This window comes from Oncorhynchus mykiss, chromosome 17 (genome assembly GCF_057628025.1).
Source record: "Oncorhynchus mykiss isolate SJ-2025 chromosome 17, ASM5762802v1, whole genome shotgun sequence".
Classification (NCBI taxonomy): domain Eukaryota; kingdom Metazoa; phylum Chordata; class Actinopteri; order Salmoniformes; family Salmonidae; genus Oncorhynchus; species Oncorhynchus mykiss.
The window spans coordinates 58,348,596-58,369,214 of NC_143038.1; the positions used below are offsets into that span (position 1 = coordinate 58,348,596).

Here is a 20,619-nt window from a genome sequence, read left to right on the forward strand (position 1 = left end):
GGAGGGAATGACCACCTATAGCCAGCTACCTACACCATATAGACAAAAAATACACCATATAGACAATGGTTGATCATTCATTTATACTCACCTGATGGCAGAGAGTGGTTGATGGTCAAAACTTGGCATGTCAAGCCGTTTTCCTTGTACAGTATAACTTGACAGACAGACACACACATAGGTAGCGTTAGCATTTAACGTTAGCTCGATGCTTGGTGGCTTTTAATATCAGCTCCCGATCTTGTCTGTCACTATCAGTAAAGCCACCAAGTATTGAAGGCAGCTAGCTAGTTAGCTAACTAACTACCCTTACTTGTTGGTGGTCCTATTTAGAACTAACCTGGAGAAAGCTAGCTAGCTGAAGCGATGATCAGATAACGTCAGATAGTCACACATATTTTACTTAGAAAACAGCTAGCGCTGCTAGTAGCAGACATACACAGTGAACAAATCAAATATTTGTATAACTAAAACATAATTGTTATATTTATGGTATCATGTTGTAGACCCTCGTCTCTACGACCACATTATATGTTCATTAATTAAATATTGTGGACAGGACAACATTATAAAAACATGAACGTTATGTAGCAAGTCTGGTATTTCAGTTCAGGCTTGGCAATGCCAGACCAATTCAGGAGTAGTTACGACAAGTTGGTTTAGTAGCTAGCTATTCCCAATTCTGACGTTCATCCTAACCATTTTAAACGTGAACTACGTCCCAATGATACCGAATAACACAGACCGTCATGCGTGCATAATGTGTTTCCGGGTATGTTGCAGGTGATTACCGGGTTTTAAACAGTCGAGAGTAAGTTTTCGATATTTTATACTGTTTTGAACATATTTTCTGCCGTTTTGTATTTGAACTTCGTCATTTCATCACAATGATGTATTTCATACCAAGCGGTGCAAATGGTGGGAGGATGTTAGTTCTGTTCACTGTAGTCTCGTAACCAACGTCACCATAACCAAATAGCTAGCTAACGTGACAACTGCTAATGGCTATCTGTTCTTCCGCTAGCATTGATTCTAATAGCTAACTAACCCAAATAGCTATTTTTGCTCTATTTGTCTGCGGTATCTTGGTAGTTGTTTAGGATTTGATATGTGACCTGTATTTGCATTAGTTTTGTCTTCTCTGGCTTTGCATAACGTTATGGTGGTCGTGAAGGGTTGTTAGCTTGTTTGCTAACTAACGTTACGTTAGTAACTGCGATGCAACCAAGACTTTTGACACTTCATTGTGCAGCTCAATGTCAAAGCTCTCTTGGTTGCATCGAAAATAACTAACTAGCTACTATGTTAGTAACCTAGCTAGCAACCAAAATTAGTGAAGTATTTTTTTAAATTTAACTACGGTAGCATAACTAACTAGGCTGTATAATAATGCTACTATCACTTATTATATCGTTCTCTTCCAAATAATATCTGAACGCCGTCACTTAAAATAATCCCAACAGACAGAGAGGAGCATTAACGTTAACTAACTACTATATAAATTCATTGATTGACGTTGGCTGATTGTAGCTAGTAAATTACCACATGTGAATTACCATATTATAGCCAGCCAGCTGACTGTCAAGCCAGCTAGCTACCTAGATGATTTAACTTGACAAAATATAACGTTAGCTATAATATGATTAACTCACTGTCTCTGACAATTAGCAGACTGCCAGTCAAGCATCGTCATCGTTCATGTCAGTGGCTCGACTCGGTTGAAACCTCTTGTCCAGCTCAGCATGGTGTATTGGTGATGGCATTACTATCTGGGTGCATTGATTCAGGATTTACCCATGTGAAACACTGTTAAAAGTCTGTGTAAAGCTAATGATGATGATAATGTAATCTATTTAAACTTAATCTCATTACCAGGTCCTATACATCAATGGGAAGACATAACGGTTTTGGAAAGCCCTGCTGAAGTGAAGTTTTTGCTTGAATTACTCTCACTCATCTGTATTGTTATGTAAAGTATTGGAAGTGTGAACCTAAGAGTGTACTTTAGAAGTCATTGTTCAAGAAAACATTTTTGAGAACCTTAAGTCCCTATGGCTTCATGAGCCCCAGAAATTAGTTAAGTACTGCTGAATAACCGAATTTCAGGGAGTGGGCCAGGGACTCAAGACATGGAGGTCGACGGAGAGGTACTCAAACCTACAAATGATGCACTTCTAGAACGGGAGGAGAGGATTGAGGTCGGGGACAATGGGATGGAGAGGACCTCTGAGGTCCTATCACCACTGGAGGTCCTGGCTCCCTCGGACAGTCTTGACATTCAGGATCATGCCACCTCAGGTCCTGCGATGACAGACCATGGCCATACAGAGAAGATCCCAGGGGGAGTTGCTTTAGAGCCCCCTATAGACTGGTTTGAACCCCTGGAGGATGACAATTATGAAGATGACACACAGGGCTTGGACATGGGCCTTGCTATGGGGGAGCGTCACATGAATAGCAGAGGGGATGCTGAAGAGGAGAGTGTTGCAGGGAGCGAAAGGAGCGGAAGCGTGGCAGGCAGTGAGAGGAACGTCAAGAACAACAACAACCTGTATGTTGAGTGATATGTGACACTTGATTTGACTAGCATTGACTGCTGTTCTAGTAATGTTATTATAGGGTAATAGTGACATACTCAAAACATTTTACAAAACACATTTACTTGAAGAACAGTGCAGATGCCAAGTTTGGTAACAGAATGACGGCACAAACAGCACAAACCGTCATTCTGTTACCAAACTTAATCTGTACTGTTCTTCAAGTAAATGTGACTTTAAAATGTTCCGTGGAAATTGTTAAAAGTAGTCCTTGTGTAGTTGTAGGGTTTGTTTAGCTTTGCAATCATTGGGTTTTTGTTTCACATATACTACCGTTCAAAAGTTTGGTCACTTAGAAATGTCCTTGTTTTTGAAAGAAAAGTAAAAATGTCCATTAAAATAACCTCAAATTGAACATAAATACAGTGTAGACATTGTTAATGTTGTAAATGACTTGTAGCTGGAAACGGCAGATTTTTAAAAAATGGAATATCTACATAGGCGTACAGAGGCCCATTATCAGCAACTTTCACTCCTGTGTTCCAATGGCACGTTGTGTTAGCTAATCTATGTTTATAATTTTAAAAGGCTAATTGATCATTAGAAAACCCATTTGCAATTGTGTTAGCACAGCTAAAAACTGTTGTGCTGATTTTAAAGAAGCAATAAAACTGGCCTTCTTTAGACTAGTTGAGTATCTAGAGCATCGGCACTTGTGGGTTCGATTACAGGCTCAAAATGTCCGGAAACAAAGAACCTTCTTCTAAAACTCGTCAGTCTATTCTTGTTCTGAGAAATGAAGGCTATTCCATGTGAGAAATTGCCAAGAAACTGAAGATCTCGTACAACGCTGTGTACTACTCCCTTCACAGAACAGCGCAAACTGGTTCTAACCAGAATTGAAAGAGGAGTGGGAGCCCCTGGTGCACAACTGAGCAAGAGAACAAGTACATTAGATTGTCTAGTTTGAGAAACAGATGCCTCACAAGTCCTCAACTGGCAGCTTCATTAAACAGTACCCACAAACATCAGTCTCAACATCAACAGTGAAGAGGCAATTCTGCAATGCTGGCCTTTACATTTTTTTTTATTTTACCTTTACTTAACTAGGCAAGTCAGTTAAGAACAGATTCTTATTTTCAATGACGGCCTAGGAACTGTGGGTTAACTGCCTTGTTCAGGGGTAGAACGACAGATTTGTACCTTGTCAGCTCAGGGATTTGATCTTGCAACCTTTCGGATACTGGCCCGATGCTCTAACCACTAGGCTACGCTGCACAGAGTTCCTCTGTACAGTGTCTGTGTTCTTTTGCCCATCTTAATCTTTTCTTTTCTTTGGCCAGTCTGAGATATGCATTCTTCTTTGCAACTCTGTGAAAGGAGTAGTACACAACGTTGTACGAGATCTTCAGTTTCTTGGAAATTTCTCGCATGGAATAGCCTTCATTTCTCAGAACAAGAATAGGCTGACTGACGGGTTTCAGAAGAAAGTTATTTGTTTCTGGCCATTTTGAGCCTGTAATCGAACCCACAAATGCTGATGCTCCAGATTCTCAACTAGTCTAAAGATGGCCAGTTTTATTGCTTCTTTAATCAGAACAGCAGTTTTCAGCTGTGCTAACATTATTGCAAAATGGTTTTCTATTGATCAATTAGCCTTTTAAAATGAATTAGCTAACACATCATGCCATTGGAACACAGGAGTGATGGTTGCAGATAATGGGCATATGTAGATATTCTATTAAAAAAATCTGCAGTTTCCAGCTACAATAGTCATTTACAACATTAACAATGTCTACACTGTATTTCTGATCAATTTGATGTTATTTTAAAGGACAAAAAAATGTGCTTTAATTTCAAAAACAAGGATATTTCGAAATGACCCCAAACTTTTGAACAGTGGTGTACATTTTAAAGTGAAAAATCAGAATCTCAGTCACTCTGTTACCGTTGCCCTATAACATGTCCGGATTTCACAGGCCCAGACTAAATCAATACAGAAGTTGGATCATTTACTCTCCAACATAGAAGTAGCCTAAATTTTAAAGGATTTTGCTGTGTGTGTGAAATAGGCCCCAAATGTTATTACTTGTAGCAAATATGTAGCCAGTCAAACTATACAAAAAGTAGCCAGTTGATGTGCTTTCCAGTTATATTTTATTCTCTTATGATGACAATACTATGACATTTAGTTTTTATTTTATGCCAGGTTTTCTGTTTATAGGCGGAAGAAAAGAGTGAAAACTGAAGAGGGCTGGGAGGACTGGCCGGCACTTGGAGAGGGGTGGAAGCGCAAGGCGGTTGTTCGTCGCTCGGGTTCTAGTGTTGGCCAGAGTGACGTTTATTACATGAGGTAAAAAGATTCTGGCAAAACTCTAAATTTTTAGACTAATGGCCAGTTTATATTTTTAACCACTGATATTGTCTTATGATGTAAGGTTCATTGTTATTTACTAAGGCTCACTTACTGTACCTATTGTGTGAATATACCACACAAAAATGTGGTAGAAACAATTAACCTAATAATACAGGCTCACTGCACATGCATTTTGTTATGTCAGTATTATATGCTTTTAGGTGACTTTAAACTATTGATGCCACTAATGGGTCACACTATCTTTCTTCCCTTCTCTGTTCCCCGAAGCCCGAGTAATGAGCGTGTGAGAAGTAGGGTTGAGCTTTCCAAAGTCCTGGCAGATACTCTGGACATGACAATGTTTGATTACAAAGCAGGGGTGTTCAGGGGTGCTGGACAACCTAAGACACTGCGCCTGAGAAAGGTTATAAAAGAAAAAGGCTCCCAGCATTTACACTTGAAATGCTAACTTATCTTTACCTTCACTAATTTCAATTTATTTTCTAACAACTTCCATCTCGTCTCTTCCAACCCATGGTCTGTTAGAACATACAGAAGGATCATTCTACCTCAGTGGACTGTGGCTTTTCCTCAGAGTCCAGCTCCATGGGCACGCCAAGCAGAGAGCCCCACCTCCAACATATCACTCCCCCAAGACCAAACACCTCTCTCACACAGATAAGTTCAGCCTCTGTTGCTCATGATGTGGAAGGTATGAAGCACAGTGCAACTAAACTGCCCTGGAGCCCTGTGTCAGCGCTTTCAGTCTCCATCAATGGGAAGGCTGGTTCAGAGCCCTCCTTTTGGTGAGTCAAATGCTCCTATATTATCTCGTAATTTTATCGCTGAGAATTGAACATTTTCAATCTATCTACATGTGATCTAAAATGTAATGTACATAATCCCTGAAAGTAATTATTTATCATGAGAGGACGATAAACAGTAACTAGTTATGCTGCATACTCATCTTTCTGGTAATTAAAAAAAAAAAAAAATTGCTGAGGTGTAATCACTTTTGAAGGTTGAAGTACAAATAAGATTCAAATATGAAATATTTTATGACTTATTTCCTATTCAACAAAACTATGAAAAAGGCTTGAAATTACCTTTATGCTTTCTAAATATGGTATAATCAAATTATAAAACCACTAACTATAATATTTCACCTTCCTTATAACTGTAAATACATATTTGTATGTTTAGTGTTAGAGAAAATGTCCATATTTTCTGAAGGGCTCTCTTGATCAAAACTTCAGCCCCCACCGCTGTGAATGTCACAAAGAGCTCTAGCTGGGCTTCCCAAACTCGTTAGGAACTCACCTTTCACCTCATATTATTAATGTCCATCTATGACAGTGGTCACAAACCTATCCTTAGTCAAGATCACTTTCGCATTCGAAAAGCGAGCTGAGATCTACCACTCAGATCATTTAAGTCATATTTAAAAAATATTTATATATATATCCTAAAAAGAACAGTTGTGTAGGAATGAGGTTTGTGCAGTAGACCTAATCTATTATCACAGCATATTGGCTATATTCCAGGCCTACCAATGTTGTTATATTCCTCAATATTTAAATAGACACAATGATATTAATTATTAAAACTCAGGGCTATCGATACACTTGACTACTTGTACATTGCATTGCGAGTGGAAGTAGGGAGATGCACATTTTGTAATAGATTTTTATAACTGACATTGCGGAATAAAAACTTAAACATGAACTCACTCTGTGCTGTATTCTTTGACAGTCTCTCAGTGGTCATGGTTTTAAAAGTTATTAAATCTTACGTAGGCTAGTATCAAACTTGGTGCCAGAGTTGTGGAAGCTCTGTAGGCATGGTGATTTGAGCTATCCGATTGGCCAGTGCAGTAGGCGCACTCAATTTAGCCAGAGATCTCCCGGTCCACTGATTAGGCAGAGTTTGTCTTTTCAGACAAATTTTAATGGTTCAAAATAGGAACACTTTGCTTACCTGGTGCGCAGGGCTTCTGAATCAAGTGCACCTTCTGCCAACAGCGCAACACGATAAAGAAATAAGTGCGCAAGATTTTATCGTTGACTTTTCTGCAGAGATGTTTGTTGATCAACTAGGAATGCCTTGAAGATCAACCAGTGACAAAGTTTTCTGTTTAAAATCGATTAATCATTTTAGATTAATGGCTATAAATCGATCTATGAATGTTCTATATCGATGAACCACTCTCCTGCTGCGTTATGATGTAAGGATTGCAGGCATGTGCCTTGTCAGTGGCTGTGATAGACAGTCGGAAGAGCGAATGAAATGGTAGGAGGGACATCCCAGCTGCAAGTGATTTCAGATTTCACATCCTACTTCACACAGGCTAAAACCATATACAATTGTTTCTGTGGTAACCAGGGCTATCGCTCAATGCAAGCCATTTCGATCTACGCGGTCTACAGAATTATAAAAAATGTATGTCTGTTGGAACCGGTACCAGAACCAAGCAGGTCCCTTATACAGGGGACTTTACATCTAAGAGGTTTTTTAAAAGTTTAACACGTTCCTAATACGTAATCATGGTTTAGGCTATATGTCAGCTTGGAAAAAAAAAAAAATACAGTTCCTTTGCGAAAGTATTCGGCCCCCTTGAACTTTGCGACCTTTTGCCACATTTCAGGCTTCAAACATAAAGATATAAAACTGTATTTTTTTTGTGAAGAATCAACAACAAGTGGGACACAATCATGAAGTGGAACGACATTTATTGGATATTTCAAACTTTTTTAACAAATCAAAAACTGAAAAATTGGGCGTGCAAAATTATTCAGCCCCTTTACTTTCAGTGTAGCAAACTCTCTCCAGAAGTTCAGTGAGGATCTCTTAATGATCCAATGTTGACCTAAATGACTAATGATGATAAATACAATCCATCTGTGTGTAATCAAGTCTCTGTATAAATGCACCTGCACTGTGATAGTCTCAGAGGTCCATCAAAAGCGCAGAGAGCATCATGAAGAACAAGGAACACACCAGGCAGGTCCGAGATACTGTTGTGAAGAAGTTTAAAGCCGGATTTGGATACAACAAGATTTCCCAAGCTGTAAACATCCCAAGGAGCACTGTGCAAGCGATAATATTGAAATGGAAGGCGTATCAGACCACTGCAAATCTACCAAGACCTGGCCGTCCCTCTAAACTTTCAGCTCATACAAGGAGAAGACTGATCAGAGATGCAGCCAAGAGGCCCATGATCACTCTGGATGAACTGCAGAGATCTACAGCTGAGGTGGGAGACTCTGTCCGTAGGACAACAATCAGTCGTATATTGCACAAATCTGGCCTTTATGGAAGAGTGGCAAGAAGAAAGCCATTTCTTAAAAATATCCATAAAAAGTGTTGTTTAAAGTTTGCCAAAAGCCGCCTGGGAGACACACCAAACATGTGGAAGAAGGTGCTCTGGTCAGATGAAACCAAAATTGAACTTTTTGGCAACAATGCAAAACATTATGTTTGGTGTAAAAGCAACACAGCTGAACACACCATCCCCACTGTCAAACATGGTGGTGGCAGCATCATGGTTTGGGCCTGCTTTTCTTCAGCAGGGACAGGGAAGATGGTTAAAATTGATGGGAAGATGGATGAAGCCAAATACAGGACCATTCTGGAAGAAAACCTGATGGAGTCTGCAAAAGACCTGAGACTGGGACGGAGATTTGTCTTCCAACAAGACAATGATCCAAAACATAAAGCAAAATCTACAATGGAATGGTTCAAAAATAAACATATCCAGGTGTTAGAATGGCCAAGTCAAAGTCCAGACCTGAATCCAATCGAGAATCTGTGGAAAGAACTGAAAACTGCTGTTCACAAATGCTCTCCATCCAACCTCACTGAGCTCGAGCTGTTTTGCAAGGAGGAATGGGAAAAAATTTCAGTCTCTCGATGTGCAAAACTGATAGAGACATACCCCAAGCGACTTACAGCTGTAATCGCAGCAAAAGGTGTCGCTACAAAGTATTAACTTAAGGGGGCTGAATAATTTTGCACACCCAATTTTTCAGTTTTTGATTTGTTAAAAAAGTTTGAAATATCCAATAATTGTCGTTCCACTTCATGATTGTGTCCCACTTGTTGTTGATTCTTCACAAAAAAATACAGTTTTATATCTTTATGTTTGAAGCCTGAAATGTGGCAAAAGGTCGCAAAGTTCAAGGGGGCCGAATACTTTCGCAAGGCACTGTATATATACAGCTTTTGTACGTAAAATAAGCAAAGAATACATGGGAGTGATTGTGATATTACGCCCTTTGAACCTTAGGTAACTTGCTTCAATACTCTTTATTTCAGCGTCTGTACCATTTGTGATAATTCATACACAGGCTTTGAGTATGAAAGACAGATGAAGAATCCCTGTTGCCCCAAATGCAGGGGTATGTCATCTTATTTCATGTCAATCTGATGAAAGGAAAGCCATTACACAAAATCCTTTTTAAGAGGAACAGAATTGACATATTTTAAGACATTGTAAATGTGCCTTTTTTTTCCTTTTTTTTTTTACTGTTTATGAAGGTTCCATTTGAGATTGTGTTAACAGTATCTCTCATTTCTTTAGGCAAGAATCCAGTTTATCAAAGATTCAGGAAGGTAAACAAGTGTTCCTCAACTAATTACTCCCTTAAGTTCTCTGTTTTTAACACACGTTTCATGCTCCTTATAGTTTGTGTTTTGTACTTTTTCCCTTTACTTAATTCATTTTTACATAGTTAAACGATGATTAATCAACATGGGTCTGAATGGAGGGGAATACTCTACATTTTCTTATCTTTTATAGTGGATTCCTTGTGGTAACTGTAAGGCTTGCCTTACCACAGAGGATTGTGGGAGCTGTGCTAACTGCAAAAAAGCGCTGAACCCTGACTCCAGAAAACCTGTCAGCTGTCGGAAACGCAAATGTTTATGTCCGATCCGCAAGGTACAGACTCGGATCACATTTTGTATTTTATTTGTCATGTGCCGAAAACAACCGGTGTAGACTTTACCCTGAAATGCTTGCTTATGAGTCTTTCCCAACGAAGCAGAGTTTTTAAAAAATAAGAAAAATAGTAACACGTGGAGTAAAATGCACAAGAACTAAGCCATTATACAGGAGTATCAGTACGAGATCAATGTGTGGAGGTATTGTAGGTAGCTATGTATACTGAACAAAAATATTAATTAGACATATAACAATTACAAAGATTTGACTGATTAACAGTTCATATAAGGAAATCAGTCAATTGAAATAAAGTAATTAGGCCCTAGTCTATGGATTTCACGACTGGAAATACAGATACCTTTTTAAAAAATGGTAGGCACGTGGATCAGAAATCCAGTCAGTATCTGGTGTAACTTCCATTTGCCTCATGCCACGCGACACCTCCTTTGCATAGAGTTGATCAGGCTGTTCATTGTGGAATGTTGTCCCACTCCTCTTCAGAAGCTGTGCGAAGTTGCTGGACAAGAGCGGGAACTGGAACACGCTGTCATACACGTCGATCCAGAGTATCCCAAATACGCCCAAAGAGTGACATGTCTGGTGAGTATGCAGGCCATGGAAGAACTGGGACATTTTCAGCATCCAGGAATTGTGTACATATCCTTGCGACATGGGGCCATTCATAATCATGCTGAAACATGAGGGTATAGCGGCAGAGTAATGACACAACTATGGGCCTCAGGATCTCGTCACATTGTTTCTGTGCGTTCAAATTGCCATCGATAAAATGAAATTGTGTTCGTTGTCCGTAGCTTATGCTTGCCCGTGCCATAACCCCACTGTCACCATGGGACACTCTGTTCACAACGTTGACATCCGCAAACCGCTCGTCCACATGACGCCATACATGTGGTCTGCGGTTGTGAGGCCGGTTAGACGTACTGCCAAATTCTCTAAAATGTTGGAGGCGGCTTATGGTAGAGAAATGAACATTCAATTCTCTGGCAACAGCTCTGCTGGACATTCCTGCAGTCTGCATGCAAATTGCACGCTCCTTCAACTTCAGACTTCTGTGACATTGTGCTGTGACAAAACTGCACATTTTAGTGGCCTTTTATTGTCCCCAGCACAGGTTGCACTTGTGTAATAGTATGCTGTTTAATCTTGAAATGCCACACCTGTCAGGTAGATGGATTATCTTGGCGAAGGAGAAATGCTCATTAACAGGGATGTAACCAAATTTGTTCACTGAATTTAAGAGAAGCTTTTTGTGCGTGTGGAACATTTCTGGGACCCACATTTTAATTGTTGGACATCAAAGACTATAAAAATACCAGTAAATCAGCACTAAGTGATTTTAATTTTGGAAATCTGTTCCAAAGTATTCCCACCATAATAGAGATACACAGTACCAGTCAAAAGTTTGAACACACCTACTCATTCAAGGGTTTTTCTTTATTTTTACTATTTTATACATTGTCAAATTATAGTGAAGACATCAAAATGATGAAATAACGCATGGAATTATAGTAACCAAAATAGTGTTAAACAAATCTTAATATATTTTAGATTATTCAAAGAAGCCACCCTTTGCCTTGATGAAAGCTTTGCACACTCTTGGCATTCCCTCAACCAGCTTCACCTGGAATGTTTTTCCAACAGTCTTGAAGGAGTTTGCGCATATGCTGAGCACTTGTTGGCTGCTTTTCCTTCACTTTGTGGTCCAACTCATCCCAAACCATCTCAATTGGGTTGAGGTCGGGTGATTGTGGAGGCCGGGTCATCTGATGCAGCACACCATTACTGTCCTTGGTCAAATAGCCCTTATATAACCTGGAGGTGTGTTTTGGGTATTGTCCTGTTGAAAAACAAATGATAGTCCCACTATTTGACCAAGGAGAGTTGGAGTGCTGTATCAGATGACCTGGCCTACAGAGTACCAGTTATATAAAAATCCTGTGATTGTGCATCGTCAGTGCAAGATTGTATCAATGCAGATAGTCCAGGTATCCATTCTTAATGAGCTTTTTAGTGGTCTTATTGCTTGGGGTAGAATCTGTCTCGGAGCTTGTTGGTCCGAGAGACGACTCTCCGGTACCGTTTGCTGGACGGTAGCAGAGTCAACAGTCTATGGTTTGGGTGGCTGGAGTCTTTGGCAATTTTTCGTTCCTTCTTCTGACACCGCCTGATATAGAGGTCCTCGGTGCCAGGGAACTCGGCCCCTGTGATGTGCAGAGGGTGGGCCGGACATCCCAGTTGTTCTTCTCAGGGGTGCAGTTGTAACTTTTTGAGGATCCAAGGGCCAGTGCCAAATCTTTTCAGCCTCCTGAGTGGGAAGAGGTGCTGTCGTGACCTATACATGACCGTGTGTGGATGGGGGGGTGCTCTCCCCTCTTTCTCCTGTAGTCCACGATCAGTTCTTTGGTCTTACTGATGTTGAGATGCTTGTTGTCCTGCCACCACAGGAGTCTTTGACCTCCTCCCTGTAGGCTGACTCATTGCTGTCTGTGATCAGGTCTAGCACTCTCGTGTTGTCAGCAAACTTGATGGTGTTGGAGTCGTGTGTGGCCACACAGTTGTGGATTAAAAGGGAGTACAGGAGAGGACTAAGCACACACCTCTGAGATGCCCCCTTGTCTAAGGTCAGTGTGGTGGAGTTTTAGTTGCCTACCCTCACCACCTGGGTACGGCCCATCAGGAAGTCCAGGATCCAGATGCATCTCTCTGATAGGAGACTCTTGAACGAACCTCCTACATCTTATTCTCGAGTGACTGGACATTTCACAATAGAATGGAGGGGAGTGCCGGTCGATCTTTCTCTTCGTCTCAGTCTCGCCAAGATACCGGCCTGTCTGTCATGCCTACGCCTGCTGTGTTTTAGTAGCCCATTTAAACAAAGGAATAGTGTCCTGTATGAACAAGGGAACAGCTGAATGAATGAAGAAATAAGTGATCCTATTTTGATTGTTTTTATTTGTTTTGTATTTCAGCACAAACCCGAAGGTCCCCAAAAGTTGGATCCCCATCCCATGACGAATTTCAAGGTAATTGACTAGAATCCTATTACCAAGTGTATTCTACTGTGTCTTTCAAAGTAAATAACAAATCTGAATGCATGTAAATTAAAAATGATGAAGGCTATTGAGTATCTATTCCGCTTACTCAATTTAAGGGCAGCATTTCCCACATGTCCACATGTGAACATTGGCAGTTTATTTGTAATGTTCTCTTCACGTCTCCATGAAAAGCACCCATAACTGAATATAAATATATTTTTTCGGCAGATTGACAGCGGAGAATTGCAGGTAACAATACCCAGCCATCTCTAATAATACTCCTCCAATCCTGACCTCATTGTTAATTGAATATGCAATGGAAACAATGAATGTAATTGAATAAAGACCCAAGGAGACAGCAGAACAGATCTTACTCATTATCCCCACAGAACTCCACTCCTCAATACAGTGACCCCGAAGATTTCTCTGTGAATGTCGATATAGATGATGACGATGAAGAGTTTGATGGTGATGATGCTGACTATGAGGTAAGCTCTGCTTCAAGAAATACGTCCTACCCCACTTCTATCTAGGAGTTCCCTCTGCTGGCCAATTACCCCCCCCCCCCCCAAATATAAAAACCATGCTCTCCCTAGGGAGGTCTCCATCTGAAGTTGGTCACAGTTTGGGCTAACAAGCTCCTTTATCTGTCCACTGAATATCTAGACAGTGACATGTATTAGTTCAAATATATATATTTTTCTTAATATCAGTATGTTTTTCTCATTCTGTCTTTCAGGCTTGGATAAGGAAACGTAAGCGACGCTCCTGTGGGAAGTGTGAAGCTTGTAATAGTAGGATGGACTGTGGGACTTGTGATTTCTGCATAGACAAACCCAAGTTTGGAGGCAGCAATAAGAAGAGACAGAAGTGCCGTCTGCGGCAGTGCCAGAAACAGGCCATGGTAAGGGTTGATTACTCACATATGATGACTTGTCAATCATATCAGCATTTGAGGGTGACACAATTTTTGGCAAACCCTTTTGAATTAGTCCTTGTAATTAAGCAATGGCCATACTCATTGTTATGCCATGAATGGACTCCTAACAATGTTTTCAATGGTGCTCTTATGTGTATGTATGTGTTTGACAGAGACACTTGTTGCCCTTTCAGTTGGGTCAGACTGATTTTGGGTCCGAAGAGGGTTGGGTGCAGCTTGGCAGGCCTAGACCTCACTTTACATACAGTCGCAAGACCATCCCAAAGAAAAGTAAAACACCGCAGCGGGAAGTGGACCTGGATTTCACTGATGATATAGACGAGCCTCTGCAGGAAGATGATGATCACTCCATGGAAACGGTGAGTTCTGCTATGTGGAGATAGCCTTTCCCTATTTTTTTGTGTTAAAAAATGTTTTATTGTTGTCCCTTGTCATCGTCACATTATTGTAATTGTCTTGAGTACAGGATTCCATGCAAATACTGATATACACTACATGACCAAAAGTATGTGGACACCTGCTCGTCGAACATTTCATTCCAAAATCATGGGCATTAATATGGAGTTGGTCCCCTCCCTTTACTGCTCTTCTGGGAAGACTTTCCACGAGAACATGTTGGAACATTGCTGCAGGGACTTAATTCCATTCAGCCACAAACGCATTAGTGAGGTCGGGCACTGATGTTGGGCGATTAGGTCTGGCTCGCAATCGGCATTCCAATTCATCCTGAAGGTGTTCGATGGAGTTGACGTCAGGGCCCTGTGCGGGCCAGTCAAGTTCTTCCACACCGATCTCGACAGTCCATTTCTGTATGGACCTCACTTTGTGCACAGGGGCATTGTCATGTTGAAACAGGAAAGGGCCTTCCCCAAACTCTTGCCACAAAGTTGGAAGCACAGAATTGTCTAAAATGTCATTGTATGCTGTGTGGTTAAGATTTCCCTTCATTGGAACTAAGGAGCCTAGCCCGTACCATGAAAAACAACCCCAGACCATTATTCCTCCACCAAACTTTACAGTTGGCACTATGCATTGGGGCAGGTAGCATTCTCCTGGCATCCGCCAAACTCAGATTCGTCTGTCGGACTGCCAGATTGTGAAGCGTGATTCATCACTCCAGAAAACGCGTTTCCACTGCTCCAGAGTCCAATGGCGGTGAGCTTGGCATTGTGCATGGTGATCTTAGGCTTGTGTGCGTGCGGCTGTGTGTGGTTGCTCGGCCATGGAAACCCATTTCGTTAAGCTCCCGATTTTAACAGTTCTTGTGCTGACGTTGCTTCCAGAGGGAGTTTGGAACTCTGTAGAGTGTTGCAGCCGAGGACAGACAATTTTTATGCCATACGTGCTTCATGGTCCCATTCTGTGAGCTTGTGTGGCCTACCACTTCGCGGATGAGCCGTTGTTGCTCCTAGACGTTTCCACTTCACATTAACAGCACTTACAGTTGACTGGAGCAGCTCTAGCAGGGCAGAAATTTTACGAACTGACTTGTTGGAAAGGTGGCATCCTATAACGGTGCCACTTTGGCTCTCACTAAGCTCTTCAGTAAGCCATTCTACTGACAATGTTTGTCTATGGAGAGTGCATGGCTGTGTGGTCAATTTTTGTATTTATTTTTACGCCTGTCAGCAACAGGTGTGGATAAATTAGCTGAATCCACTAATTTGGAAGTGTGTCCACATACGTTTGTGTATATTTATATAGTGTACATTAAACTGAATTATACCAACGTTTTTAAAATCATGTGCTCCCACTTTCTTCTCACTGTCTTATGTCTGTTATTGTCGTAGGCACATTGGCGCCCTATGCTTCCCAGCAGTAGCATACCCCAGGATGAAAACTTCAGAAACCAGCTACCGACAGTCCAGGTTAGTATCAAATTGGAGTTAAGCTTTTGTTTAGGTTTACTTTTATGGCATTCACCTTATGGTGAAAATGATTTTTTACTTAGTATTCCAATACACAATCATTTCAACAGATTTCTCACATTTTACAGGTGCATAAAGAGACTATGGAAATTGTCAAAAAGAATGCGCTTATGGAGCGTGTCCCACATATCCTCAACCATTTAAGTTCTCCAGCAGTGAGTCACCCTTCTCTTTACCTTATTGCATGCTTAAGATAATTTCAATGTTTTACACTGCAGTATAATAAAATCACAATCCAGGAGAGGTAAGCTCTAGTAATTGTTTGACCTATGGCTAGTGTGCTCTTCAGTGTTTCACTTTTAACTTCTTATACTGGATTATGGTGTATTTCTCTTTCTTATTGCCCAGTATTGCACACTGTTCAAACCGGCGGATCCCCCAGTGCAATATGGTGAAACCCCAGGTGAGAATACGTCCTTGGCAACCCCGGATGGACAGAGTGGAATGAATGGAGGAAGGCTAAGTGTGGAGAAGCATGTAGAAACGCCATCTGGAGAGCCTGAAGTAGAGGAGGTCACACCTATGGTAAGTGACCACTTCCTGCTTTGGTGCATAGGTATACTTTACAGCATTGTAACCAATATTTAAGGCTAATAATGACCTTTTCGTTTGACTACAGGAAGTTCTGTGTTAGAGTTATTATGCTTGGATTTAAAATGTTAAGATATTCTATTAGAAATACATGTGCAAGTAAATCTCCAACTGGAGTAAGAGTGGAGTGGAATTCATTCCAACTGCATTCTGTTACTCCTATTATGTTCTCTGTAGATCACTCAGATCTTCAGTTTGGCTGACAGTGCAGGAACAAGTGGGATTGACCAGGACCATGAGCTGCTAAAGCTACTGGAGTCCCTGCGCAGCTCTGCACTCCCCACACTCTGGTTTGCCATAATGGTGGAGGGCCCGATTCTACAGCTACTGCAGTGCTCCAAGCTCTCCCACATGGTGGACACAACTGTCCAGATTGACCTAGGCTTCTGCTATCAGATCTGTGTACAGGGCCAACAGCTGCTCCTCACCCACCCGCTGTATGAAGCTCACCCATCTGGCCTGACCTCTGTGCCCCAGGTAGTGAACCTGCTGCTAGATCTGGAGAAGTACAACGTGTGCCAGGGGGTCCCGACCAAGGAGCAGCCATTCAGCCAGGCTCCAATCATCATTGAGCGGGCATCGACCTGTGACTTTCTGGTACTTAAAGAAACAGAGCACTGTCCGAAGTGTAAGGCCTTATCCTGTAGCTATTAAGTACATTTGATGCCGCAGGGTCACTTAGCAGGAGAAAACTAACAAATGGCCACTACACACAGCATCACACCTCTGCCCTCACATCTCAAGTCTTTGCTGGGGATGGACAACCAGGACTGGTTTACACACTTACCACTGGACTTTGCAATGAAATGTAAGAAAATTTGAAACGGGATGTTTTATTGCCCTTTTCGTAAGTATATCTTACAAATAAATGTACAAATCATTATGGTTTTAAAGCCTGCTTTTTTTTTCAATAGCTTTTCAGGTTGATTGAGGCACTACTAGTACAGAATACAGATATAGCTTTCAGCCGCTCTCTGACACCCAATGTGAGCCGTGTGTCCTGTTTCTTTTTCTCTTGTTTAGTTCTCAATGTGGAAGGTCACAGTGCATCCACATTTCCTCATGTAGATAGATAATAAGTGGTTTATCTTGGTAACGTAAGCAACCTTCAGACAAGTTATTGATCATAAGCACATGAACATTGTTCGATTAGATCATTGATTTATAAATTAATCAATATGTGAAACCAATGTCCCACATGAAGAACTAAATGGATGGGATTATTACATTCTGTCAACCGTTGGCTGATCCAATCCAATGTTGTTTTGAGAGCAGGGGTTCCAGAAACTCTTCTAGAGGGTGAGACAGTGATAATCCTTATAAGCGTCATCTTCCCATTGCCACTGTTAATCATCATCTGAAGAGAACCACAGCCAAACGGCTTGCTTGATTTGAATTACACCGTCGGTAGCATGTTATATCTTTCACTGCTCATGGAGATTCTGTTAAGTATCTACAGTGATGTTGCTCTAATCAGACACATCTGAAAAATACAGATGTGCTCAAATTGAAGCATTAGTACTTAGTTCTCTGCAAAACTGTTTTCTAAAACATTTATTTTACATTAAATTTATCTGCATTTGAAAAAAGTGAACACTGAAATTATTCTGTCATGACCTGTGAATTCTATTCCTATGGCTCTGGTCCTTCTTTTTACAGTCTATGCTTTGGTCAGTGTGTTGTTCTTTCTACTTTAGACCGTTATTCCATATAGTTTCTTTATAAGGTTTGGTATCATGGAGAAATATGCGTTTGTAAAATGAGCAAATTCTGCTGATTTTTAATAAAGCCTATTTTTCCAAAGTAAGTGGTGGTTTACGATGTAAATATGGGAAGTATTTTATGCAAACAAATGGCTCTGATTCATTAAATTAATTTATATTGTATAAAAGGCAAGCACATTTTTTTTCAACAAAAAAAAATAATAATTTAAAAAATGAGGGTACAACAGGAGGCAGTGAATGACCATACTGAAAGAAAACCTACCTCGGTCTTCTAGCTATTTGGTTATTTTATAAGGCTGAAGCGCGTTACTAATTTACATATTAGGTGTGACCATGGCAAACAGTAATGCAGGACGACACGAGCGCCTTGGACATGTATTCTTGCAAAACGAAGGTATTTATGTAATTCTAAAACATGAGTTAAATTGTAATTATGTGTGACATGAAGCATGCTATTAAAAACATTCTATATCTTATCCAAGTAGGGACAACATTTCCCGTGAAGACAGTTTCACGTTTGTTTGAGATGCGCAGCGCAAGGCATCGACGCAAGGGAGGATGGGGGTTGTATACGCGCGAGAAAAGGGCAGTTGATGAATTTCAATTGGAATATGGAGCCACATTGGATACGCAGAAGAACAATATCTGGAAATTATAGCGAATGGGCCATTGCTAGGCTACATTGTAACATTTTAGTCAAAGAACATAATCGCGAGGCTTTGATCGGGCTGTCTCCCGTGGCTTTACAACATTGAACAGCACCATGGAGACCTCCGCACACATCAGTCATATTCTCATGGATGGGATTCTATAGGCTCTATGAACTCTTCGTTATAACATTATAGGGACGTGTACATCACGGAAACTATATTGTAGCCACAATCCATGAGTATATGGCACGTTTTCGTTAATTTGCAATTTCAAATCTTCATCAATGGTTTCCTTTTCAGGCAAGTAACCTTCAGCAATATAATTTTGTATGATTACTTTACAGCCAAAAGGTGCATTCAAAGTCTGTCCTGGCGCAATTAAGAAATGGCGTAGGCTATTGCTGTTTTAGCCTATTTAACCGGGTTTAATTGAATGGTGGTGATGGCCATGTCTCTCGCTGTTAGAATTTAAAAAATTAATCAGTAATATATATTTTTTAATTATACTATTTGTCAACCTCACTACTGACAGGGTAATGTATTTGTTGCCTTCCCACTGCGTTCTAATCCTGTCTCACATGAAAAACCAAAACATCTGCCTATTTGGGGTTGTGATTACTACTGGTTGTAGCATACCATACATTTTGACATTTCATCATGACACATTGATGAATTCCCATATCGTGTTGGACACTACATTGCCAGGAGATTTCAAGATTTTATTCTGAATACTGCAAGATTGTATGTTTGTAGGATTTTCTGACATATTTGTATAATCTCCCCGAGCTGTTGCTGCATACATGCATGGATGATATGGAACATATACATACAGTATATATGTTCCATACAGTATGTATACATACAGTACACAGGGCCCATCAATAGTTAATGCAGTTACAACGTAGAATTTTTACTGCTTGTTTTCCAAAGCAATTATTTTGTAATCTGTCCCTTTCAGTGTCTAAAACTGTCCTACAGATTGAACTTTTAAGATGGTTACTTTGTTTATTATTTCAGCTTTAACAGTGGAGTTATTAGAGATGAGCTCTGTAAGGTGCATGTTCCCACACACATTTAACCAGTGCTGGTATTAACACTATTATGAACACATTCTTGAACAAGGATATCTAGAGCTGCCAGGATCTGAGGGACTTGTTCAAATCTGCCCTGGACAGTGCCTCAGGGTAATTCACTGCTGTTGCTTTGGTCTGTTTGAGAAACACTGCTGTTCTCAGAAAGGGATTTTCTACGTTGTTGCCAATGCAGTGTTACATTTTTGGTACTGATCACTTTAGAAGTGATCTTTTTTGCATGGTCTTTGAGTTCATTATGCATGACAATTAGAGGATGTTACAGAACGTAAAGTAAACCATTGTCAGGAAATCAGTGGATGGCAGACAGTAAACCTTTTGAGTGCTTGTCTATAGGGGTATGGTTTGTGCACACTATTTTCTTGAAGCCCACGTTAACTAGAGCCAGTCATTAATTTGATCAACTAGCTTGATGTTCCATGAAAGTACTTATAAGCTGCCGAGCATAAGGATATACTTAAGGATCTCCTTGGGTCACAGCCAAACTGACCGTCTCAGTTGGATAGGTGAAAGTGCACAGTGGTATACCTTGTATCATACACATTGTGATGTGTCAATATTTTTTTAGAACCAATATCAAGCGCTAGCGATTACGAGGACATTTTTCACTTCAAGGACCTCTTTGTATTATTTTTTAACTGTGCGTTGTTGAAGGGCTCGTAAGCAAGCATTTCACTGTAAAGTCTATACCTGATGTATTTGGTGCATGTGACAACATTTGATTTGAAATGCATAGAGATCCCTTCATGTATTATGGATCATGGGAGAACAGTATATTAATTATCTCCCTGGACATGGGAACAT

At 40.6% G+C, this 20,619-nt stretch overlaps 1 protein-coding gene across 13 annotated transcripts; it reads left to right on the top strand.

The window, feature by feature from the left end:
- The first annotated feature begins 700 nt into the window (after window positions 1-700).
- On the top strand, window positions 701-18,153 carry mbd1b (methyl-CpG binding domain protein 1b). 13 transcript variants are annotated; one of them, XM_021569753.3, is made up of 18 exons: window positions 701-811; window positions 1,876-2,551; window positions 4,747-4,890; window positions 5,182-5,317; window positions 5,440-5,699; window positions 9,208-9,290; window positions 9,473-9,504; window positions 9,692-9,832; window positions 10,337-10,435; window positions 12,826-12,879; window positions 13,120-13,140; window positions 13,281-13,379; window positions 13,631-13,795; window positions 13,984-14,190; window positions 15,622-15,699; window positions 15,828-15,914; window positions 16,108-16,284; window positions 16,528-18,153. In XM_021569753.3, the coding sequence occupies exons 2-18, from the start codon at window positions 2,130-2,132 to the stop codon at window positions 17,002-17,004; spliced, it is 2,682 nt and encodes an 893-aa protein (XP_021425428.2). In that variant the 5' UTR covers window positions 701-811; window positions 1,876-2,129; the 3' UTR covers window positions 17,005-18,153. The 13 variants fall into 13 exon arrangements, with proteins under 13 accessions (XP_021425428.2, XP_021425429.2, XP_021425431.2 ...); XM_021569754.3 differs by having other exon boundaries at window positions 10,340-10,435; XM_021569756.3 differs by having other exon boundaries at window positions 706-811; window positions 14,005-14,190.
- Window positions 18,154-20,619: the final 2,466 nt, after the last annotated feature.

Bases quoted from the DNA above. Each gene is read 5' to 3' on its own strand.
- mbd1b (XM_021569753.3), top strand. From the start codon at position 2,130: ATGGAGGTCGACGGAGAGGTACTCAAACCTACAAATGATGCACTTCTA. The intron at 5,700-9,207 runs GTGAGTCAAATG...TCTTTATTTCAG, and splicing joins GGTTCAGAGCCCTCCTTTTG to CGTCTGTACCATTTGTGATA. The intron at 14,191-15,621 runs GTGAGTTCTGCT...TTATTGTCGTAG, and splicing joins ATGATCACTCCATGGAAACG to GCACATTGGCGCCCTATGCT.